This window comes from Diabrotica undecimpunctata, unplaced genomic scaffold (genome assembly GCF_040954645.1).
Source record: "Diabrotica undecimpunctata isolate CICGRU unplaced genomic scaffold, icDiaUnde3 ctg00000568.1, whole genome shotgun sequence".
NCBI lineage: Eukaryota > Metazoa > Arthropoda > Insecta > Coleoptera > Chrysomelidae > Diabrotica > Diabrotica undecimpunctata.
The window spans coordinates 453,409-480,000 of NW_027311885.1; the positions used below are offsets into that span (position 1 = coordinate 453,409).

A 26,592-nucleotide genomic window follows, 5' to 3' on the forward strand; every position below is an offset into this window, starting at 1 on the left:
GTGCAGCAGCTGTATTTAATTGTAATAATGATGCTAGCAATTAAGAAAAAAAATCATACACTTCTTAAAAAAAGCGCATATGGAGAAAAAAATGGATCGAGAGAAGAGGGTTGGGCAAAGGAATATTAAATATGTTGAATGAAGAATTATTAGTAGAAGACCCTTTGACATATAAAAACTTTTTACGAATGAATAATACTGTGTTTATAAAATTATTAGGACTAGTTGAGAATAAGATAAAAAAACAGGATACGCAATTTAGAGAAAGTATTTCAGCAAGATGCAGGTTTGTATAGTATTGTATTTAGATAGATGTATAAATTTGATGCCTCGTTTTTTGTTTAGGTTGGAAACTACATTAAGATTTTTAGCAACTGGGCAAACCTTTAGATCATTAATGTATTCAACTCGTATACATGAAAGTAGCATTTCTAGGTTTGTACCTGAAGTTTGTGAAGCTATATATACCAGTCTAAAGGAAATATATTTGAAGGTAAATATGTATGAGATAAAATTATGAAAACTAACTAACATTATTTTTAGACCCCAACATCTTCTAGAGAGTGGTTAAATGTTGCTAAAGGGTTTCAAGAAATGTGGCAGTTTCCCAACTGTATTGGTGCTTTGGATGGAAAACATGTAATGTTTAAACCTCCGATATCTGCTGGTTCATATTATTACAATTATAAAGGGAATCACTCAATAGTTCTATTAGCCATGTGTGATTCAGCTTATAAATTCACTTACTATAATGTAGGAATAAATGGCCGCATAAGTGATGGTGGTGTTTTCCGAGAAAGTAATCTGTGTGGAGCACTAGAAAATAACTCTTTAAATTTACCCCCAAATCAGGCTTTACCCAGTCGTACATCAAAAATTCCATTTGTATTAATTGCAGATGATGCATTTCCGTTAACCAGTCGAATTATGAAACCTTATCCTAATAGGAGATTGTCAGAATCTGAAAAAATATTTAATTATCGACTCTCTAGAGCCCGTCGAATGATTGAAAGCTCATTTGGAATCTTAGCTAACAGATTTAGAGTATTGCTTAATCCAATAAATTTAAATGCAGATAAAGTAGAAAAAATAATATTGGCTTGCTTAGCGTTGCATAATTTATTAGTTTCAGAAAATTTTAAAACATATATAGAACAAGATGAATCACAGGTTGTGTTTTCAAATAGATTAAGTAATCAAGCAGGTAATCGTTCGACAGCTAGAGCTCATAATATAAGAAATGAATTTAAAGAGTATTTCAACAGTGACAGTGGTTCAGTTGACTGGCAAAATGCTGCCATACAGAGATGTAACATGTAAAAAATGTATATTATTATTAATAAATGAGTAACTTGAAATTTAAATAAAACGAAACATACATAATTATGAATTTTTATTTTTTAAAATTTTTTTTCTGGCATCCCAAATAATGTTTGTTATTTTTTCTTGAGTCTCTAATAGTGTCTCTTCATCAGACACCAAAAACTCTAATTGACTCTCTACAAATTCTGCAAATATTTTTAAATTTGATTTTGCAGGAAGAGTCTCCACAGGTTTTGGTTGCTCTTCATTGGCCAGAGCATTTGTTAAAGATGACAAAACATCAGCCGCTTTATTCAAAAAAATCCCCTCATCGTCAGGTTTATTTCTTTTTTTTAGCCTCTTTCTAATAATATCTCCTCCAGAGGTGGCATTGTCTCTTAATGAAGGGGTAGGCACATTCTGTGATGCAGAAGGACTCTGTAAAATCAACCATATCAATAAATGATTAATATGTTAATAAATAAATAAGAAGTTATTTATATTTGTATTCATATTTTGACAAGCTTCCGATTTAGAAGTTAAAACGTTAGTAAAAAAAGACTTTTCAGCTTATGTGATTTTAATTCCCAATAAATTTTTTGACACTATTATCTCCTCAAACTAAAATTCTTCATAATTATTTTCCAATTAAAAAATTTCAAAAAAAAAATTGATAAAAGTTTATACTCACAATACAATAATCATGAAAATTTTCATTTTCAATCCCCTCATCGTCAGGTTTATTTCTTTTTTTTAGACTCTTTCTAATAATATCTCCTCCAGAGGGGGTGCTGTCTCTTAACGAAGGGGTAGGCAGATTCTGTGATGTAGAAGGACTCTGTAAAATCAACCATATCAATAAATGATTAATATGATAATAAATAAATAAGTTATTTGTATTGATATTTTGACAAGCTTCTGATTTAGAAGTTAAAACATTAGTAAAAAAAGACTTTTCAGCTTATGTGATTTTAATTCCCAATAAATTTTTTGACACTATTATCTCCTCAAACTAAAATTCCTCATAATTATTTTCCAATTAAAAAATTTCAAGAAAATTGATAAATATACTCACAATACAATAATCATAATTTTGAAAATTTTCAATCTCCTCTTCCTGATTCTGACTACTTATCAAATGTATTTCATTTTCTTGAACATAATCCATGGTAGCATTTTCATTGGCTGGTAGGATTGTTAAAGCCGAAAGGCTGTCCTGTGAGCACCTAGGTATGCAATGCTCCGCTACGAATAATATTTTTTCGTAATACCATAGCGTAGGTTTGTCAATCTAATAAAATAAAATAATTATAGAGCAACTATTAGGCTTTATAAAAAACATTACTTATGCTACTTTTTTGATGTCTATTTGTTTGTGTACGCGACTTATCGTAATGGTTTCAGTGTTAACAAAATTCTAATCAAATTAGCCCAACAAATAGACATAAAAAGCCATAATGTAATAGAAATATTACTTACATCATCGCTACCAGCTCCGCTTTTTATAGATGATAAATATCTTCTATGCTGTTGTAAAAAGTTAGTTCTTAAATTGTTAAACTTGGCTTTTATCTCTGCCACACTTACATCTACACCGAGTTTATACATTTCCGCCTTTATTTCTTCCAAAGCTTTTACTCTCGCATTCCTATTTTTATACAATGAATGCTTTGGCACATATAAACAAGGATTTGCTTTATATAGTTCGATTAAATTTTCTATTTGCTTCTGACTCCACATATTTAAAAACAAAGCATAAACATAGAAATAGAAACATACGTATAACATAACCTCAGTTTAAGTTAATATTGGATCATTTTTAGTACAAGTAATTAGAACATGTTCTAATTTTTAGTACTGAATCGGCGCGCGCACCTATTTTGTAGATACAATATTTTTAGTGCTAAATTCAGTACTGAATTTAGCATAATGGCAAGCGGACCTAAGAGACGATTTTTGTTTTATATGCTCTTTGTGAAATTTTAATTTCTGTATGAGCCACTCTAGTAAACTGATTAGTTTCAGTAGTTTCAGAGTCTGTAAAGCAAATCTAAATCGATCTCTTGTCGTCGTGTATTTTGCACTTCGACTGTTCGACTATCTTCTTTTACATGGCGTTGTCGGCCTACAGGCACGTTTGATTCGCGAGAATCATTTAAATGTTGGTGATTTGGTTTCCGTATTTTGTCTGTCTGCATAGTTCGTCTGAAGAGCGATAGATTCCGAAACGGCTGTAACGAAATGGCAGATGGACAAAATATAAATCAAACTACCAATATGCCTTTATCTAAAGACTATCTAGTTTTTGCTTTTGCTTACAAATTTTAAAACCGGTTTCTATGATTCCTACTCTCATAGCATATTAATTTAATATTGTGTATTAATTACTAAATGTTTTGAGTTTGATTAAATGAAAATTATTGGTCTAATCTAATGTCTCTGAAAACTTTCAGAACTAATTTGTCACATTTATTCTAATATATAAACAGGATTAGAGTTCTCTCTGTTGATCTATTCTTGAGCATTATTAGCTTTAGTATTAGTAAATATAAAGACAATAAATCAGGTATACTATGAATAATCGTTTAGAGGCGTAAGTTGGTTGAATACCCTATATATGAAATGAACGTTAGGACGAAATTCAAAATTTCCCGCGCTTTATAGCAATTCAATTTTCGCGCGTTTACAATACTACCAACTACACAAGGCGTTTGTCAATTAGCAAGCTCACCAACACGATAAAAATATTGATTAGTACCAGAACACTCCAACGTGGCGCTGATTATCACATTTTTTTGTACAGAAGTAGGTTATCTATGTCCAAGGTTAGTAGATGTTAAGTAGGTTGTCTCGTAACTATGTGGGCGAAGCGAGGGGAAGGCAGAATGCTTACGTCACTCATACGACAAAGTCAAATTTGACAGTTGTCTGCACGTCTGAGTTTAAGTTCACGCATCGAGTTAGAATCTATGGAGAAGCTATGAGCATATTAACGTATGTACTAAAAACGGCGTAGGTAGGCGTGGCTAACTGTGAAACCAATATGGCGGTGGGATCATGGACGGACTCAATAATATTAAAACTACTATAAAAATATGACTAGTTATTCAGAAGATTTAATCATAATCTAAAAAAGTGCAATACATTTTTAATAAACTATGATTTATTTATCCCTCGGTAAACACTAAAAACACGATATATTATACATAAAGATAAATTAATACAGTCAAATACTATTAATTTATTCTCTGAAGTACGGGCCATTCCTTTGTTTACATGTTTGTATACTAACCTGTGGAACGATATTCCTGAAGATTTTTTATTAATACCGCTTCTGCTACTGCAACTACGTTGAGAACAAGAAACCATTATTATGCACTATCACAATATACTATTACAGTTTCTATAAAAGTATTATAAAACTAAAAATATTCGAAAAACAACCAACGTAAATAAACATATACGATCTGTCAAAAGTGGCAACACAATATGGCCGAAGTGAGGTCGTTTTTAGTCACGTGATGCCCTCTCTATAGATTCTAACTCGATGAGTTCACGTTTGTTGTTGTCTCTATTCTATAGTATCATTAGTTCGTTTATTTGTTTAGTTATTGTTTAGTTTTTATTTTTAAGTATAGGTATAAGGACAATATTATTTATAGAGACTTGTTATTTGTGTACATAAACACTTGTGAAGTGTGTTTTCGTAGCCGTGATATAAAGGTTTGTCATAACAATTATATGTAGTTTTGTACGTTATAATAATGATATATTTTTTAGATGAGATAAGTATATATAGTTTGAAGATTTGTGCTTGAAGGACTAATCATTTTTTGTATTTTAATCTAATAATAAATTATTTATATTACCTATTGGTTTTTTTTTGCCTACCACTAGATATGATAAAAATGCTGTAAATTCCAGGAAAAAAATAATAAGTAAGTTTCTACATATTTAGTATTTTTGCTTTTGAACTTTTTCTACTGTTTTTTTGGGTTTTTGTGCGAAATAAACTGTTATCTCCATTTAAAACACACAATATTATCACTATAATCAATTCTATTTTTTGTCATCAGACTATTGATTTTAGAAAAAAAAATTGATATAATTACTAATATAAGAACCACTTAACATCCCTATACCCAAGAAAATCCCAAAATATATTGCAAAACCTAAGTTTTTGAACCTTATATTAGCATTGAAGCTTATGGCAATTTTAAAAGTGTCGTATGGGTGACGTATTCCCGCCTTTAAAAAGCGAGCATTTGATTGGTCTATAGTTACGAGACAACCTACTTAAATATCTACTAACCTTGATCTATGCCACTATTTTTGTTTTGGTATTAAACTCCATTCGCTTAGCTCGGACAAATTTTGACAGATTCATTGTCGGAAACCTACAACACAACAATTCCTACTTCTCAGTATTAATAGCTCAAGTATCCTGCTATTACAGACTTCTTTCTTTAAAAAAAGAAGAATTATTCTAAATAGTCGAAGTGTATACTAAACCCATCAAATTTTGGGTAGTATATATTTAAAAAATATATATTTAGTTGTTATAATTTAACATAACTATTTATTATATGGTGCAGATAAATAAATATTGATTGTCGGAAATTTGCAAAGTTCTATTTTATTTACTATTTAGTTTGTTTACTATTAATATTGGCTATGAGTAATGGTGCTTGGTTGTATAGTAATTTCCAGCCACTGTTAGTCTGTCAAAAAGTAACTAACTTCGCAAAAAAATAATTACTAAATTCACTAGACAGTTCGGACTGGGATTAGCGAACCGAGTTTATCAAAGAATATGCGTCTACAGTCCATCTAATTTACTTACTGTTGCAAGTCATTATCATTGGTCAGGTTGCAGGTCACAATGGGGAACTTGCATAAAAATTAAATTCCAGAAATATTACTGATAAACGTTATTTATTACTGTTAAGAGAACCCCAGTTTACAAAAAAACTCATATTTTATTATTATGAAATAAATATAAGGAATTAAAAACTGGAGAATTTAAATGATTCTTTCAACGGGCGGAATCTGTTGTGACGTCATACCGCTCGTTGGTCATCCCTATAAACGGGTAAAAACGATAAGTATTGCAACTGCAACGGTATTGGGTATTGCCTAATCTTCTTCTTACCAATGGATGGAAAACTTGAAGCCTTCGAGATGTGGCTATACAGGCGAATTCTAAGGATATCATGGACAGACAAGATAACCAACGAGACCGTATTACGAAGAGTGGGCAAAGAAAGAGAGGTGATGTATACCATTAAAAGGAGAAAGTTGGAATATCTCGGACATATAATGAGAAACAGCACTAAATACAGATTACTGAAGGTAATCCTACAGGGTAAAGTATTCGGAAAGCGAGGAATTGGGAGAAGGAGAATATCATGGTTGAAGAACCTGAGGAAATGGTTCTCCACAACAACAACGAATCTATTTAAAGCATCAGTCAATAAAATAATTATAGCCAGAATGATTGCCAATATTCGGAACGAATAGGCACTGAAAGAAGAAGAAGATGGATGGGATGGGTATGGACAGTGGAAGTGTGACGTCACAACTGTCAATTACTTTCCAAACAAAAGTTGAAATGTCCAATCTCAAGACTTTTTAATTTCTATAAAGTTAATATTTTGCTTCCTCTGCTGCTTTTTCTTTTAAGTATAGTGTTTTTACGATAATACCATCATAATTCAGTGTTCCATTTTTATGAAATATAGTTTAAAAGTTTAAATTAAAGACATTCTAACCTTACTTTATTGATACATGCATTTTATTGCTATTTTTATAAAACAGCATGCTTTATTATTTACACAACCTTGTAAAATTGTTGTAGTAACTATTAGAATACTTAGATATTGCAAAAAGCGGAAAGATTCTGTAAAAAAATGAAAAAATAACGAAAAATACAAATTATCCACACTAAACAAGGTTTGTTTGGAAAGTGAAACTGACAGATGTCAATAAAATCGCATTTTATGCACATGACACATGACAATGGATTTGATAATAACGTACCATTTCCATTGTATCAAACAATATAGACGCTTATAAGCGTCTATATTCTTTGATTGTATTATAGCCTGTTTTAATACTGTTAAAGGTTTTAAGTGTGTGTAAAATAATTTTTTTAAAATGACTGACGCTGGGTTTTTAAAGGGACAGTCTGACAATTTACCCTTAGTGGATATATTTATGGTGGGGACTTACATTAAAAACAGCGAAAGTTTTTCTCTTGCTGAAGTTCGAGGTGTTAAAACTAACAGGTAGGATATAAACCATACTTAATAGTTTTACGTATAATATAAATCGATAAAAGTATTTTTCATACAAATTAAAACTTATTAAAGTTACGAGGAAAGAAAGAGAATGCAAAATTTTGACGCCTGTCAAAATTTTCGATGTACTGTATATGTAATCATTTTTTCGATACCTGAGAAAACTAATAAGTATTTTTGAAAAATTTAAACGCAGAATGAAAGAATACTTTATTATCGAGGGCCGAAAGTCCCTTAGAATGAATCAAAAGTTTCTTTTTAATGAGATATTTGAAATTAAAAATCACACTAAATTTTTTCTTTATTAAAATATTATTTATTATTATTAACTTATTAAAATAAACATTATAGAAGTTTTCAGGGACTCTCGGCACTCGGTAATAACGTAATCTTTCATTCTGCGTTTAAATTTTTCAAAAATACTTATTAATTTTCTCAGGATTAGAAAAAAATGAATGCATGTAAAACACATTTGTGCGAAATTTTGTGCCTACGCCCTTAAAGTATAATCATTATAATACGTTATGTGAATAATATATGGATAATGTGAATAATATGAAGTGTAAATGACAATATATTTTTAGTTACTTGAAATGAAAATATTAGGCACAAAAATATTTACATCTACTTACATAGGTACCTAGTTGTTAAATATTTCTACTTATTTACAGATCCGCTAGGCCTTCTTATGGGGACTCTGCTGTTGGATGGGTGCAAGTTCGAAGAGATAAAAATGTATGCACAGTTAAAGCTAAAGTGACACCTGAACACAATGTGAGGAAAACACAATATGCTGTAACTTGCAATATTGATGAGGAATATTCAGTGCCATGACTGTGCTGCCTCTTCAGGTAAATATTTTTAAAATGATAAAAAATGTACTAGGTAAATATCAGATTAGTTTTAGTCATGCATAGGTATATTGAGATTCTAGGATTGTAAGACTAAAAAAATGTTTTATATGTCTTTGATGCTATTTAAAAACTGTTTATGTTTATGGAATGTCTTCTTTACATGCCATCTCCGCGATTAAGGTTGGCCATCATCATTGCCTATTCTAACTTTTGGCACTATACAGCCCAAAAGAGTTCATTTGAGCTGCATCCAATCCATTCTTTGAGATTTCTCAGCCAGGACAATTTTTTTCTACCTATGCTGCGTCTTCCTTGAATTTTTCCCCACATTATTAATTTTAGGAGTTCGTATCTATCACCACCTGCTGTTATAAGTATGACCCAAGTATTGCAGTTTTCTTATTTTGGTGGAATCCAGTATCTCCCTGCTTGATCTCTATTTTCTTAGTGCTTCTTCATAGGTTATTCTGTCTATCCAGGAAATTCTTCAATATGTCCACATTTTAAATGCTTCCAATCTAATTGTAATATGGAACGTAAAGGATAGCAAATACATACTATGAAATGATATTAACTTTGGGTATAATTTATAAGTATAGCATTTACTTTGTTTTAGGTGGGTATAAGCATTCCATAGCACTCTTGATGTGGCTTCACAGAAGGAGTGAAGAACCTTCTCCAACTGAAGTTGCTTGTTACTGGGCAGAGTAAACTTTCCAAAGTTGGAACTTCAGTTAAATACCTAACTTTGAAGGATTTTGGAGCACAAGAAGAACTGAGCTCAGATGAAGAAAGCTTACTTTTTTTACAGGAAGTTGTGAACCAAGGACTAGAACATAATGTTGAGAGTCAGCTATTGAAACACTTCAAGCCTAACAGAATTTTGCAAAATCTTGGACTACATCAATCGATGTTAAATTTTGTTAGCAGAAATGATTTTTCCAAAATGGCACTGAATTTTTCAGAATTTCTAGAATTCTGTTATCAGGAAATGGATCCCCAACTATGTTCTGAAGCTGCAGCAATAACCATTGAACAGTCTAATTCCGGTTTATGGTTTGACCTGCGATATTGACCAAGTAAAATGCCTTCATGGTACCAAAATAAAATTCAGAAAGTTAGGAAAAACCGAACGTCAACTGTGTGTTTGGGTTTACGATTGTCCAAAAATTACTGATTATTTCGTTATTTCAGTAAATATCTCCAATAATAATAGTTATAATATATCTGATGGTAATATATCAAAGTTTAGAAATTTATGTAATCAAAACTTAGATAAAATCAAAACAAATCTTATCTTATATAAGTTGGTGTATTTCTTGATTTAAAAAGAGCTTTTGAAACCATTGACAGGACAATAATGATTTCTAAACTTAAACAGTATGGTATAGGTGGTACACTAATTGCGTGGTTAGAAAATTATTTACAAGATCGCGAACAGACAGTTCGATTTAAAGAGCAATTGTTATGTGAAATGGATAGTAATACAGGGATTCTTCAAGGTAGCGTATTAGGCACTCGTTTATTTATTCTGTACATTAACGATATCGATATTTTTGTAATTTGTGAATTTATTGATCTTTTTGCCGATGATACTCTAATCTGTTGTAGTGATGAAAATTTTGATGTAGGTATTCAAAAAATGAACACTATTTTAGATATGGTTAATAAATATTAAAAAATGAATAAACTGAAGTTGAATGTGAAAAAAACAAAGGCAATGGTTTTAACTACCAAAAATATATATATATATATATATATATATATATATATATATATATATATATATATTATATATATATATATAATATATATTATATATATAATATATATATTATATATATATATCGATCGTTCGGAAGAAAAGGGTTACAAGTCGGAAAAACTACTTTTGCAGGAGACGAGTTTTAAGATTTTTTTCGGAGTTTTTTTTTTATTACCTGATCATTAATTAATAAAACTTTGTGATTTTTATTTAAATAAGTAGGCTAAGTTGGGTTTAATTAAATGACATAATTGTGATTTTTCTAACTGTTTATTTATTGTTATAAAAAAATACATGCAACGGTTTTGAATTAAAAATTAGTAAATGTTTACAAGTTGTAACAATGTTAACTTAATTTATAATTATTTAATACATACCTAAAATCGTTAAAAGAATTAGATTAAAGCATTACAAATTATTGTAAAAATCAAAATAATATGGCGGTACGCATTTTTTCTTTTCGACTAATGATATCAAACCTGTTTTTTTTGCCTCTGATATACCAGGTTTCGTGGAATATGCATTTTTTATTTTGATTTGTTCTATACTAACAGTTTTTCTAGAACTAATAATTTCCGCTTGGCAGAAATCTGTATCTTCAAAAGAATTTTTATAAAATAATGTATTTGGATTCTTTTTTTCTAATTTGATTACCCTAAATGACGAAGTTTTTACATTTTTAGGGATATTCACAAACAAGTCAGAAGTTAATTTTTTTAAATCCATAAAATCCTTAAAACAAAGTTCGTTTACTTTATATGTTTTTCCGGTTTTTTTTGCTGATCTCATAATGCAAGCATACTGATCAGGAACGTAAATAGGGCTTGATTTTCTGTATAGTTTTATTGCCTTTTCTATTGTCGCGTGTACACTATCACCTTCATTTTGGCTATGGCCGGAAACAAGAAATTTATGGGTGATTGAACTTATATTTAATTTTAATATTGCATAAATATAAAGAGCTATTATGAATTTATTTTTGTTTTGGCCTGTACAGTTGTCGGAATAAAGTATTACATTTAAATCTTCTTCATTTTGATTGCTCATATTTTCTAAAAATTTAAAAAGACAGGAACCTATTTCATTCGCTCCCCTTTGTGCCTCACCCTCATGCCACATAAAGCAAGTACCTTGGTGGTTTTTAATATCATACAACGTAAAATTTAGTACATTAAGCTTTGAAACATAATAGAAAGCTGCAGTATCTCCTACAGGACAAGGCAAAACTGCCTGCAGATCAAAAACAATTACTTTAGTATTTTCTGTAGTATTTCTGTCATTATCTTTTTCTTTGCGACTTTTTCTAAAATATTTTGCTGTTCAATAATAGAGGAATTTTTAAATTGCAAACAAAGGTCGCATTGATCTTTTTTGGGTATATAAAAGGCAATGTTAAATTCTTCCTCAAAAATTTTTCTGTACATGTGATAGTTTGCCGCTGGTCGTTGTTTTTCTTCGCAACTTTTAAGATAGTCACGATGTAGATCTGCAAGAGTTTTGTTTCCTTCAATATATTGTTTGGAAGTATGCGATCTACAGTAATGACTATCTATTCGAGGTATCGAATTTATGTGGCTTCTTATTTCACTTTTTATTTCTTCGTCTACTTTATAGTGGTTGTTATGTGTACCGCGCTTATCAGTTTCAACAATTTTTCCACTTTCGCAAACTTTTTGCTTCTTTAAAACGGTTTGAATGACTCTATTGTTGATTGACAGTGTAGCTAAAAAAAAATACTTGCAAACACGTACAGTTTTATTATCGATGATAAAAGAGTATGCATTATTAGGATTTCTTGGATTAGCTGCATTACTGTATTTGTACCTCGGGTTTATACTTTGCATATTCGATGAAATATAATGCCTTTGTTTCTCTAAATCTTGTAATCCCCAGTAATCATTGAAAATATTTAATCGCTGCTGTTCATCTATTTTTTGTGAACATTGTAGTTTACACTTTTCACCACATGGTGGTTTAAGCATTCTTTTTGGGCGTTTTTCTTTAATTTTTTTTGACTACCATTTTCAGTTTTTACACTAATTAAGCCAACATAACTTTGGCCGCTATTTCTCAACTGTTTTGCTATATTTTTTTGCCATAAGCCTGGATTTCTCAATCGTTTTTTTCCTTTTTTTTCTGTTTTGGACGGATCAAGTAATTTTCTATTTTTTGACAGATTAATATTTTCTGCTTCTCTACTTGAATCAATATCATCAGAATCTGATGACGATTTAATATAGGGTGGATCCTTAACACTGTCATCAGATCCAAATGGTTCATTTTCAGAATCTGAGTCACTACTACTTGTTGATGAACTTGACGAAGAGTTCGATGACGAAGATGAACTTCTGGTAGATGAAGCAAATGAACAGTTTTGTGTTTTTTCTATAACCAAATTCTGGACATCTAAAATGAAAATTAAGTTAATAAACAAAATATCGCCTTAAAACTTCAATTTACCTTTAACGTTCTTGTTTGAATTAGACACCCTTGGAATGTGTAAAGTTTCTTGCTCTTTTTCCTTTGAAAGAATAGCATCTTTATTGACTATGCAATTTTCACTGCTTTTCAATGTATCAATTTCTTCGATCTCATAGTGCATTATTTCTGGTATGTCTTTAAAGTAAAATAAGTCAATAAGGAAATATATTAAAATAATGTAAATTTACCTAATAATATTTGACTGCTAGCATCAGTATTGACCGAGCAATTTTTACTGCACTTTAATAGATCCATTTCTTCGTTCCCATATTGCATTATTTCTGGAACGTCTTCAACCAATACATTTTCAATTTCAGATTGTTCGACGGTACCACCTAACAAATTGGGCATATTCGCTTTGAAATCTAATAGTAAATTAGGATGACACCCGGCAAGTATCCTTTGGGTTCGGTTTGTAAATGCCATATTTAAGACTACGTGATGCTAAAAATAAAATAAGTTCTCTAAAATTCCTTAATTTGGCAACACACATTGTAGTTTGTCAGACAAAAAATGAAAAACCATTAGGTCAAAAATGTAACACCCTGTATACAAAACACCTTTGTTAACTAAACTGGTTATTTTTGTTGAAAAAACTATCAAAAGATTTTTTTATAATTAAACAAACTTTTAATAAGGATACTTTATTTAATAATTTAGATATTTGATATTTTTTTCATGCACGAAAATACTTGCAGGTCTAAAATATTATCGTAAATAATTACAAAAAGTATTAAGAAAAGTGATATATTTTGACATAACCCAAAGACTGTGAATAAACTTACCACAAAAGTTGAGTCAAAAGTGTAACATGTTCTAATTTTACAGTAACTATTTAAAAAGCAATCAAGAAAAGCGCTACATTTTGACATAAAACATAGTATGTGAACAAATTAACTCAAAAAATTGGTTCAAAACAGTTACAAAACAAAATGTTGCGGCTTTGTTACAAACGCGAAATAGTTAATTTAATCCAAGATTGTAACATTCTGAGATGTATCTGTTTCGTTGTAAAATTTACATGCATTTACTACTTACTTTTTGCAACAATATCGAATGTATCTTCTTTCTCCTAAATATTTGAAACACTACACAACACTAACGGTGACAAACTGTTATACAACGATCTTGTACAAAATATTCTGCGAAAAATGCAAAAATCCCCGTGTTACATGCGGACATCTTTTGGCTGGTAGTGAAGATTCTCTCTAAACTTCATGCGTTCCTAATAGTAGGCACCTTTTTAGTTAGTTTAATGAAATAAATCGAGAAATGAACATTTTTGAGATGTAACCCTTTTCTTCCGAACGATCGATATATATATATATATATATATATATATATATATATATATATATATATATATATATATATATATATATATATATATATTATATATATATATATATATATATATATTATATATATATATATATATATATATATATATATATTATATATATATATATATATATATATATATATATATATATATATATATATATGACAAAAAACATCCCATCATTTTAGCGGCAGATCATATAGTAACATCGTTAATATTTAATCATTTTCACAAGGATCTTATGCATGCTGGTCCTCAGCTTTTACTTGCAACTATAAGAGAAACTTTCTGGCCGTTATCAGGAAGGAATTTAGCGCGACGTACCGTACACAAATGTGTAAAATGTTTTAGATTAAAATCTAAATCCATTCAGCCAATAATGGGTGACCTACCTGCCCAGCGTCTCGCAGGTGGCCCACCGTTTATTGTAACAGGTGTAGATTATGCGGGCCCTTTCTTAATTCGCGATAGAAAGGATCGAGGTTGTAAACTAATAAAGAGTTACATGTGTCTTTTTATTTGTTTTTGTACGAAGGCCATACATTTAGAATTAGTTACAGAACTGTCTAAGGAATCATTTCTGTTGGCCTTTAAAAGATTTATTGCGCGAAGAGGCAAGCCTCAAAAGATGGTTTCCGACAATGGAACCAATTTTATAGCAGCTAGTTCGGAGTTAAAATCGTTAATAAAATTTTTAGAGCAGCACACTCCCGCGATAAGGGAATCCTTGCTAAAGAATAATATTTCGTGGTCCTTCATACCTCCCTATTCTCCACATTTTGGCGGACTGTGGAAAAGCGGAGTAAGAACAGTTAAGCATCATTTGCATAGAGTTTTGGGAAACGCGCACTTAACGTTCGAGGAATTTTATTCGTTGCTTGTGCAGATTGAAGCTATAATAAATTCCCGACCGATTCATCCTTTATCCTGTGATCCAAATGATCTCTCCCCATTAACTCCTGCACATTTTTCTCATCGGAAGACCACTTATTACCAATCCAGATCCAGATTTGCGTCATGTTCCAGTTAATCGGCTCTCAAAATTCCAGCATATTCAGCAGCTTTCTCAGCATATATGGGAACGATGGAACAAAGAATACATCTCCGAACTACAAAAACGCACGAAATGGACTACTACTAACGGTGAAGTTGCGGAAAACACGTTAGTGCTCATAAAAGAGGACAATTTACCTCCATTAAGGTGGAAGTTAGGTCGCGTGATCGAACTTTTACGCGGCAGTGATGGTGTAGCCAGAGTTTTTAGAATAAAGACAGACAATGGTATCATAACTCGTTCTTTTTCCAAGGTGTGTCCGCTACCCGTTTCGGACTAAGTGTAGTTTAAACATTTGAACATTTAGCATTAGCAGACGATTTTGTTGGCAGTGTTTGCCAAGGCGGGGGCCATGTTCACGCCTCTATCCAATTCAAGTTTATTTTATGCATTTTTACAACCCGGCAACATAGTAGCGTAGGAAGATATATTATGCCATATGTGAAGATAAGACGAGTCCCTTAAGGCACCCCAAAGACGACAGACAGCACTCAAATACGAGACGAGATCGGTGACACAGCATTCAGCGCGAGCGAACATAATACTTATTAGCGTTCATATTATATGTATTGTGTAATTCAAAATAAAGTCAGTTTTGTTTTCGCACGGAGTTTGATTATTAACCAGCGGCACAAGCGAAGTGCATATCAAGCAAATCCATATATATATATATATATATATATATATATATATATATATATATATATATATATATATATATATATATATATATATATATATTTATATCTGAAATCATAAATTTAAATATTAATAATGAAAAAATTGAAATTGTCACAACAGTTAAATATTTGGGATGCCAGCTTGACAATATTCTGAATTTTGAGAGTCACTTCGAGTACATTCATAAAAAAATATCAAAAAAACTTACACAATTATTCAACCTCATTTTGACTATTGCTCATCAATCTTATTTAACATACCCCAATTGGGAGGATGTTAAATACTCTAAATTGGTTCTCTGTTGAAAATAGACTGTTTTTTTCACCATGATTTTGGTCTTCAAAATAGTAAATGGCTTATCACCTGAATATTTTGAAGAATTCATTTCTTTCAACAAAAGTATTCATTCTTATAATACCCGAGGTTTAGATGACATATATGTAACTAAAACTATGTATAAAAGTATGAAGAATTTGCTCTTTTTTAAAATCTTCCTTAAATTTAATCAGTTACCAACATCTGTAAAAAAATGTACTAGTCTCAATAATTTCAAAATGTTACTTACACAATATATATGTATCAAACATTTATAGTGTACTTTCTTTATATTGTATATATAATAGGTTTTCTATTTAAATAAAGATCTATCTATCTATCTATATGAAATATAAATATATAAAGTATAATGTAGGTATGTACCTATAATTAAGGTATGAATAATAAAACCACTTGCAGGAGGATATTAGTTTGATTTGTTTTTATTAAATCACTTTTACTGTGTTTGACCTTGACCAATCCCTAGATAGATGCACTTGGGAATCTGGTGTAATTGTGAAATAAAACAAAATAAATGTTACTTGCATACATTTATTGCTTATATTTTATTGAACATAATATATATTGCAAATAGTAATAAGATGAAATATCAGGTTTTTACCAACCATTTTCTTAAAAACATTCTAAAATTTTTTTCTAAAACTAAATAACTACCTATAAAGTATAAAAGTAAAACCTACAAAAAGTTAACGTCCTGAAATTATTCCTGATTGCAAGTTGATTATTGATCCACACACTATTTTGATAATATTATCTGAATAACACAACAATTTATTATCAATACATGCATGTGGTGCTAAAATTGAAAATTCTCTCAATCTACGAATAACTCTTTCCACATGAATTCTCAAGCTAGCTATTCGTTTGGTCTCAAATACCTCATCTTTACTAGGTTTTGTACATACAGAGACACTCGGTGGCCTAATTAGGACACAACCTTTAGACATAAGTAAATGGTCAATATGTTTAAATCCCCTATCTGCCATAACAGCAACTTTTGTTGGTAAAATATTTAAAAAACCACTATGTTCTGCAATGACAGCATCAGATGTATGACCCCCAAATGCTGTAGATATATAATTTATGATACCATCAGGAGTGCAACATATTAAATATTTAAGTGTATTACATTTTTTATATTCCGACCATGTTAAAGATTGTTTCACTGCATCTGTTGGTTTCTCTATCTCTATTTCTAAACAATCAATTATACAATAAACATTACAATATCAAGCTCGAAAAGATATTGGTAAATTTGATTTCACGAATGAAACCTGAGGTTGTATTATACATTTTCTTAAATATTTACTTATAATTGGAACAGATTTCGAAAATATTTTTGAAGCATAACTTTCAGTTATGCCAAAATCATCTGCTAGAGCTATAAAAGAAAGGTCTACAATCTAGATCTGTTTTGTAACTTTGTGATTGTACAATTCATTGTCATATTTTTAAATTCAGTTCTCTTTTCATCATTAAGTTTTTTCACTTCACTGGGCGTTAAAGTATACTCACTACTTTCACTAAAATTTTCATGATCACTACTTTGTATGCTTAGAGTAGTTTCAGAAATATTGGCCACATAACTTGTTGATGGCTTCATCTCTACGTTGACTGGAATAATTTTGATTGGTGATAACCCTACTGTAAATCCACACTGTAGGTTACATTGAACATCTTTAGTCCTAACACTAGGACAGGTTTGTGAAGAGACATCCCTTTTCGAAACTTCAATGTCATTTGTTTCCAGCTGAATTTCCATAGGGTGAATGGTCTTACTACCACATGCAACTATCTCCAAATTCTCCTGAATACAAACTGGATCTTGTGGCACCAAAGAAATAGCTTCATCAACAATTATTTTTGCAGTTCTCTTAGTACCTGCAGCAGTGGGATGATTTTCAAACGATCTTTTTCTATTTTGCTGGCAATCAAATATATGAGGCACTACATTAGTTTTCATTTTTTTCTGACCACCCATTAACTTGTATTTAACATAGTTATCCATGTCTTCTTCAAGCTAGAATAAATAAATAAATAACTAAATAAGCCATATAAAAATATGTGTTATTATGAATGACAGTTTGTGGCAACAGTGTTGCCAGTTCGTTGTTCTCTTGTCCTGGAACGAGCAGCGTGACGTCATAAAGCTCGTCGTGTTGTTTAAAATGAAAAGCTGGCGATCATAACTTTAAATGTTCATTGTAAATTAAATATTGCGATTTAAGGGGGTTGATATTTGGTACGCGTTCAGCAGACGGAGCTGCTCCACAACTGTTGAGTAAAAGTCTGCAAAATCAAACCGCTACCGATACGCTACTTCCGGAGCGGCCTGTCAAATTTGGTAGCGTAAAAATGTATCGCTACCTCCATCCAACATGTTGAGAGAAATGTCATTCATGACATTTCTGTACTAAAATTGAGGGTTAATAACCGGTTTTCTGTGCTCAAACGTTGTTGTGATAACATCTATTGCAGAAAAACTCAAGGTATTTATAGATAATAAGGCTATTACTAATAATCCTTTGTTTGTAACCCGATCCTACCGCATACATACTTAATAGTAATAAAATACACGGCACGGTTCCTCCAGCCGAAAATGGAGACCACTAACACTAACCTCGATCCTGATAAACCTCCTGACCCCCCGCCTGATTTAAGTGGAAAAAAAATTAATAACCAATATAATATATATGATTCCGGTCCTTTCGAAGTATATGTACAGGGAAAAGACAAAAATATAGGGAATTTTCACATCTTAAGTATTGCTAAAACAATATTTAACCTAAACCTACAGCAAATTATTAAATTTAACCGTAAAGGGAAAAACCGGTTAGGTGTTGTTTTTAAAGATTTTAAATCGGCAAATCTATTTGTGAATGATAATTAAGAGATGGGAAAGTTTACAATATGATGTCTTTATCCCAAATCACAATGTCACATGTAAGGGTATAATAAGGAACATATGTAAAGAAATATCTGAAGTAGAAATTAAAAATGCAATCGAAACAAAATTAGTATCCTGTAAAGTAATTGACATAAAAAGACTAAATAGGAGAATTATCGAAGAGGGAAAAGAACAAAACTATCTACCAACAACCACCATATGCGTAACATTTACAGGAAAAGCACTGCCCAGGGAGGTGCTGGTGTATGGATTACCCATGAAGGTTATTCCATATGTCAGCCCAGTCCTAATGTGTGGAAACTGCCTGTTATATGGTCACAGTAATAATCAATGCAGAGGGAACCCAAAGTGCCAGAACTGTGGGAAAAACCAACACGGGGAAGCCTCGAATTGTGAAACATACTGCATACACTGTAAAAATCATGATCATATCTCTAAAGATAAAAAATGTAAAGAATTCCAACGGCAAAAAGAAATAAAAGCCCTAATGTCTTTCTCTAACATCTCATATTATGAAGTAAACATGCAAATACCAAAAAATGAAAACAGGGAATACTCTTTGAACGAAGAGAATTTTCCTGTCTTGCATACAGAATCCAAGCCTAATAATATAATAGATATCACAGAAAGAAGAATAGAAGCCATAAAGAATGACACAAGTATACCAAAATATAACCAAATCGTCAAATCTCAACCCACCAAAAGAAGGAAACCAAACATGACAGAATATGACAAAAAACAACATAGTGCTCAATTAATTAATCCGGAGGGAAGATTAAACTGGGCAACAAATTCTCAATCAATGCCATCAACATCAAAAGGTTACAGTGCAAATAAGGAAACTGAACATGGAATCTCCCATGCAATGTCATTACTACCACCACAACATAAAGAGATGGTACGATCTTTTGTAAACAACTTGCTAAGAAACTTATACCCTAACTCATCTAATGTATCACAATATAAAACAATGGACAGTGGAAGTGTGACGTCACAACTGTCAATACCTTTCCAAACAAAAGTTGGAATGTCCAATCTCAAGACTTTTTAATTTCTATAAAGTTAACATTTTGCTTCCTCTGCTGCTTTTTCTTTTAAGTATAGTGTTTTTTACGATAATACCATTATAATTCAGTGTTCTATTTCTATGAAATATAGTTTAAAAGTTTAAATTAAAGACATTCTAACCTTACTTTATTGATACATGCATTTTATTGCTATTTTTATAAAACAACATGCTTTATTATTTACACAACATTGTAAACTTGTTGTAGTAACTATTAGAATACTTAGATATTGCAAAATGCGGAAAGATTCTGTAAAAAAAATGAAAAAATAACGAAAAATACAAATTATCCACACTAAACAAGGTTTGTTTGGAAAGTGAAACTGACAGATGTCAATAAAATCTACGTCATCACTTCCACGGTCCATTAAAAGCAGCTCAACAAATAACATAACCTATGAGTTAATGGAAGATGGGACAGTATCCGATGCTTCAGAATACTAAGCCCAAAATAAAAATAACAAATAAAGCTTTCACTCCTTTGACTATAATACAATGGAATATGAGATCATATAATGCTAATGTGGATAACTTAAAAATAATTATCAAAGAATACAATCCTGACATATTATTGCTAAATGAAACATGGTTAAATAATAACCATATAATCAGATGCAAGGGCTATCAAGTAATTAGAGATGATAGAGATGATTCATATGGTGGTATAGCCATCCTTATAAGGAATGAAGTAGAATTTTATGAAATATCTGTATGTAATAAATTTAATAACAACTCTCAACTGCAAGCAATCTTCCTATCTAAATTTCAAATTAACCTACTTAATGCCTATGTCCTTAATGCAAATACCATATCTAAACAAAAATGGATAAAACTGATCCAGGAAATCAACAAACCAGTAATAATAATGGGAGACCTGAACGCCAAGCATGAGGCTTGGGGTAGCCCTTGTAATAATTCCAATGGGAGAAACATCTTCCAAACGTTAGATGAGCTGGAACTAGTTTTTTTAAATGATGGTTCATATACCAGAATAGCACCACCTCCAAAAAGATCATCAGCTGTGGATCTAACAATAACATCTAAGAATATTGCTACCAGATCATCATGGCAAATAATTCCTGACCTAGGATTTAGTGATCACCTACCCACAATGTGCAAAATTGGTGTCCAAAACATTACCATCCACATGCCACCAAGGAATAACAGAAACTTCAAAAAAGCTAATTGGAACCAATATACCTCAGTATTAGAGTCATCATTTACATCATTTCCAGGGGAGAACTACCGATCATTTGCAGATCTAATAAATGAAGCTGCACAGTTGTCCATCCCATTGTACAAATCAAATGTTAATAAACAGTATCATATCCCATGGTGGGACGAATCTTGCGCTGAAGTCATTAAAGACAGAATTAAGGCAACAAAGCAATTCCAATCAACACCCAACTTACAAAATTATTTAATAGTAAAAAACAAATGTGCTATAGCTAGAAGATTCCTTAAAGAAAAAAGAAAGAATAATTTTAGGAAATTTGCAGAAGGCCTTAATAGAAACTCGCCAATCAAGACAATATGGGATAAAGTTAGGAAAACAGCTGGATATGGTAATAGCCCAATTAACTCCCTTCCTGATCCTAATATGGCACAAGAGATACTGAATTCCTTGGCTCCTCCCAGTATACAGTTATATCAACAAAGTATACAAACTAGCAATACAAGTTCCCCTTTTACCTTTAATGAATACAAATTCATAATCAATTCTAAAAAGGAATCTGCTACGGGACTTGACTTAATTTCATACTCTATGATTAGAAATCTACCTCATTCAGGATCATTACTATTATTACAAATTTTTAACAAATGCTTAAATACAGGGACCATTCCGATTGAATGGAAACAGTCATTAATAATTCCAATCCTAAAACCTATGAAAGATAAACTCACTGCAACTAACTATAGACCCATTGCCCTCATCTCTTGTGTAGGTAAAGTTTTAGAATCAATGATCAAAAATAGGTTGGAATGGCGTATAGAAAATAAGGGAATCCTCAGACCATTGCAGCTAGGTTTTAGAAGGGGTAAAGGATGTTTAGAATGTCTATCCTTTTTGACATCTGAAATCCAAAAATCATTTAGTAATAATGAATGTACAATAGGAATATTCTTGGATATCCATTCAGCATATGATAATGTTAATATTGACAAACTGTACTCTACATTAATACATTTGGATATACCACATGATTTAGCTAACCTCATATATGACTTTTTAAGATGCAGAGAACTGTTTGTCAAAGATAACTCTGGGTTAGTACATGGCCCAAATACCACTAGCACTGGACTCACACAAGGATCACCATTAAGTCCAATGCTATTTAACATATATACCTACTCAATACACAAAGTGTTCCCCAAAAATGCTAAAGTCATACAGTATGCTGACGATTTTGTAATTCTAGTCAAGGGAGTGAATGTTAAAAATATGATATCAAAATTAAACAAATATTTAGTCAATCTTGAGGCCTGGCTGGACAATCATAATTTGAACATCTCTGTGGGCAAATCTAAAGCTATCTTGTTTACAAGGGGTAATACCAAAATAATGCCTGGAAATATCAGTTATAAGAGTCAACATATAGAGTGGGTAGATAAAATTAAATACCTAGGAATGGTTTTACAGAAGAACCTTAAATGAAAGGCACACATTAACCAGCTGGAAGTCAAAATAGGTAAAGCACTGAATGTAATGCGTGCCTTGTGTGGAACATGGTGGGGCAGTGGCCCAAAAATATTAAAACTGATCCATGAAGCACTTATCCTAAGTCATTTAAACTATGGGGGTCAATTCCTATCTACGTGCCCTAAATATATATTGAAGAAACTAGATCAGATGCACTACCAAAGTATTCGGATTATCACAGGATGCATGAAGTCAACTCCAATCCAAGCCTTGTTATCAGAGTCTGGAGAACTGCCATTAAAATACAGAAGAGAATGGCTCACCACAAAATTTTTGCTAAAAAACCTAAGCATTAAAAACAACCCTGTCATTCAATCAATCATTGAATTAGAAGCACTTTGTAATATGGACAATAAATACTGGAGAAATAAGGAAAAACCCATATTGATAGCAACTATCAGAAAAATCCAACCTTATTTGCAGAACCTATATTCCAGTAAACTTCTTCCTTGCCATGAATATGACTTGGAACTACAACTTCAACCATTAGGAATTCTGAATGAAAATATTACAAAAAATGAATTCAATCTTATGAATTTTGTGAACTTAGTCAAAAAATTCCATTCATACAAAAAATTCTTTACAGATGGCTCAACGGACACAATGGGAAATGCGGGATTTGGTGTTTTTTCCCCAGATATAAACTATTCATTTTCATCTAAACTACCCAATCATACCCAAATATGTACAGCAGAGGTTACTGCGATCAATCATGCAGTCCAAATTATACGGGAACAAAATATCACAGAAGCCATTATCTTTTCTGACTCCAAAAGTGCACTACAAAAAATTAAAAAAACAGGGTTTTCTAAAGACACAGAACATAATATCGTATTTAACGAAAACAGGAATTATCCTAGCAAGGAACAATAATATCAAAATCTTACTAGCATGGATCCCAGGACACACTGGTATCACTGGAAACTACAAGGCCGACCAACTTGCCAATATAGGTCGTTCCCTGAATATTCCCATGAATATCAAGCTAGAGTTTTCAAATTTTACACCCTACTTGAAAAGAGAGATTTGGTCTAATTGGGCAGCTGAATGGTACGAAGGATATGGCACAAGTAATTCATTCTATGCCAAAATTAATAAACGAATCCACACACTACCATGGTTCAATAAATTCGCATATATCAGTAGGAGACATTTAACTACAATCATCCGTATGAGAACGGGCCATTGCTCATCCCCTCTTCATCTATTTAGAATTGGAGTCAAAGATGATCCTTATTGCGAATGTGGCCAAGTGGGAGGCTTAAACCATATTTTATTAGAATGTCACTTAAATCAAAACCCACACTTTGACTTGTATGCCGAATTAGCTAAAACTAAACTTCCCACCCCCATAAATATTTGTACAATTCTCACAAATATTAATGAAAATACAATAAGCACCTTATGCAACTTTATTTCTACCTTTAATATTAAATTATAAACTATGATATTCCTTCTTTCAGTCCTGGGTGCTTCTACCTTATCCGTTGGTAGCATTTCTGGTGTGTGCAAAGCTTGGACGCTACCCCCGAGCGAGAAAAGTTTATACCTTTGTTGTGTTGTATTACTAATATTTTAGCCTGTGAAGAAAAAAAAACCAGCACAAGTATACATGTAGAATAACCTAAAACAAACAAAGGAAGAATATAAGTGTAGGTAGACACTGATTGCTGAAGCAAGACAAAAAGTGTCTACCCTCGAAGTAAACTGGGTAAATTGTCTAGAACATAGCCCAAAAAAAGAATAAGAAGAAGAAGAAGAAAATTGAGGGTTAGATGTTTGTTTGTTTTGTTTTTACGTTTTTACTTCCAGCCAGCCACAAACCATACGTTTGTGCTTCCAGCCATATATTACTTTATTATATGGACATATCCATTGAATTTATTTAACTTGTTTAGAGGTATTTCTTGATTGGATTTCTAATTCCTTTCCAGCTGTTTCCTAATAACAAAAAGGTGATCCATTATTTATCTTTACAATTTAATGACTGTTTGGTTCCATTCCTTCATGTTTTGTTCATACTTTCTTTTCACTTCATATATTAGCTATTAAAAATGTTTACGTCGAAATTGATCATTACTTATAGTTAATGTTATCTAAAAAGAAAACTCTGAAAACTTTTGTTTTCTACATCTCTATAACTTTTATTATAATTTCTTCCCACTACAGCTATTTCAGCATTTTGTCTTTCTCAATTGACAAGCCGCGAGAATCAAATATCGAATACACACGCATTTGTAACGCTCACACATCACAAATTATGAAAGCTCTGAGAAGCAATTGTGGTCTCTCATATCAAAGTATCATTAATGCAGTTTAAACATAGTCGGCTGTAAGCAACAGAAACTATATTTGGCCTCTGAAATATGTGAACCAATGTTTGATTCTCACAGCCTGAAAAGTGGGTTACTGATAAAAACTACTTAAGTCAACTATTATATATTTATTTTTTAACGAAAACTATTATTTAAATACATTGTTATTTTAATAAGAAATTAACAAAAACTTTATATATTAAAAAAATATTGTTTTCATTACACTATTTAGTTTCTCTTGTTTTTTTTTAACTCATTTTCACAGTATAAAGAATTGCACAGAGTACACAGTGAAATCAACAAACACCTACGGGCTAACAGTTGGAAATAAATAATATTCATTTAGAGCAAAATTGTATTTTTCTGTAAAATGGCCTATATTGTGGAAATGGACATATAATTGTAATAAACGATATTACATTGATAAACACAGTCGCATGAATCATATGGACTTGTTTTTGTGTGAATCGGCATGTGATGCACACTGCTGTAATATACGATATCAGTCAACAAGGCTGCATGAATCATATAGTGATTCTCACCTCTAACTAACACAAACTAAGGTTTTTTTTTTAAAGAAATGTGTAGATATATACTTAGATTTTAATTTTGTGTGTATATAGAGTTAAAAAGATATACAGCCAGAAGGGTCCTTTTTTTTCACTATGGTGCAGTGTGAGGGTTCATAAATTTCTTAATTTAAGGATTTGAAATTGTTCACTAAACGAATTATTATGATATAAAAGGTGAAGTGTGCATGTAGACTCTGTTTTTTGTTGTTGAAAGCTCTTTTGTGTTCTGGTATACATTTGTTTAAGGTTCTACGGGTTTAACAGATGTAATATTGTATGTTGGGTTTTTGATTAAGTTTGTTATACCCCACTGTATAAATGTTTTTTTATGTTGGCTCTGGTGCTTATTATATTTGCTTAAGTAATTGTTTGTTCTGAAAGCTGGTGTTATTCCTCTCTGTTTCTGGTTTTTTAGTTCTGTTGTTATCATGCCTATAGATGTAATTATTGTTTCAATTCGTTGATGGTTTTATTACTTACATATCAAAGTCTTTCTTTCAGGCACTATATAGCTTTCCTTATTTAGATGATAATTGTGTGTAATGTTTAATCTAATTGTCAACTATCTAATATGTTGTTTCCAAGTAAGTGAAAATTTACTATATATTTACTGACGATTTAAAATGCTTTAAAATAAACAAATGCCAGGCCGAAGTCTGCAAAAGGATATTGATCGCCTCTAAGTGGAGCACACAAAATGGTATTTGGATGCGTCAAAATGTCATAGTTTTCATTTGCACCTTCCTCATCCCCCAATAATATTCGAATATAGTAAACCATACTACAATTTAACCATTTAACTACAACCAATTTAACCATATATTCTACTTTTGAAACCAAGGATCTAGGTGTGAACCTTGACTCTAACTATAAATCACACATTTCCACAACAATACAGAAATCTATGAAGCTACTT

The 26,592-nt window shown here is 31.4% G+C and overlaps 2 protein-coding genes and 2 long non-coding RNA genes across 4 annotated transcripts in view; 2 read left to right on the forward strand and 2 right to left on the reverse strand.

Moving 5' to 3' along the window:
• Window positions 1-1,378: 1,378 nt before the first annotated feature.
• LOC140452997 (uncharacterized) lies at window positions 1,379-4,078 on the reverse strand. Its single transcript, XM_072547307.1, has 4 exons — window positions 2,782-4,078; window positions 2,378-2,593; window positions 1,994-2,140; window positions 1,379-1,740 (listed from the first exon to the last, which is right to left on the reverse strand). Exons 1-4 carry the CDS (start codon window positions 3,088-3,090, stop codon window positions 1,384-1,386), a joined length of 1,029 nt encoding a protein of 342 aa, XP_072403408.1. The 5' UTR covers window positions 3,091-4,078; the 3' UTR covers window positions 1,379-1,383.
• Window positions 4,079-6,814: 2,736 nt separating this feature from the next.
• On the forward strand, window positions 6,815-10,184 carry LOC140431132 (uncharacterized). Its single transcript, XR_011949622.1, has 3 exons — window positions 6,815-7,589; window positions 8,273-8,452; window positions 9,072-10,184. It is a non-coding gene; the product is annotated as an uncharacterized lncRNA (long non-coding RNA).
• A 119-nt stretch (window positions 10,185-10,303) lies between these two features.
• Window positions 10,304-14,023, reverse strand: LOC140431140 (uncharacterized). Its single transcript, XM_072519051.1, has 3 exons — window positions 12,890-14,023; window positions 12,681-12,836; window positions 10,304-12,626 (listed from the first exon to the last, which is right to left on the reverse strand). The coding sequence occupies exons 1-3, from the start codon at window positions 13,125-13,127 to the stop codon at window positions 12,148-12,150; spliced, it is 873 nt and encodes a 290-aa protein (XP_072375152.1). The 5' UTR covers window positions 13,128-14,023; the 3' UTR covers window positions 10,304-12,147.
• Window positions 14,024-18,273: 4,250 nt separating this feature from the next.
• LOC140431088 (uncharacterized) overlaps window positions 18,274-26,592 on the forward strand; it is a 9,072-nt gene continuing 753 nt past the window's right edge. Inside the window, exons 1-2 of the long non-coding RNA XR_011949600.1 lie at window positions 18,274-18,603; window positions 24,253-26,592. The exon at window positions 24,253-26,592 is cut by the window's right edge and continues 753 nt beyond it. This is a non-coding gene — a long non-coding RNA (uncharacterized lncRNA). The remainder of the gene's footprint in view (window positions 18,604-24,252) is intronic.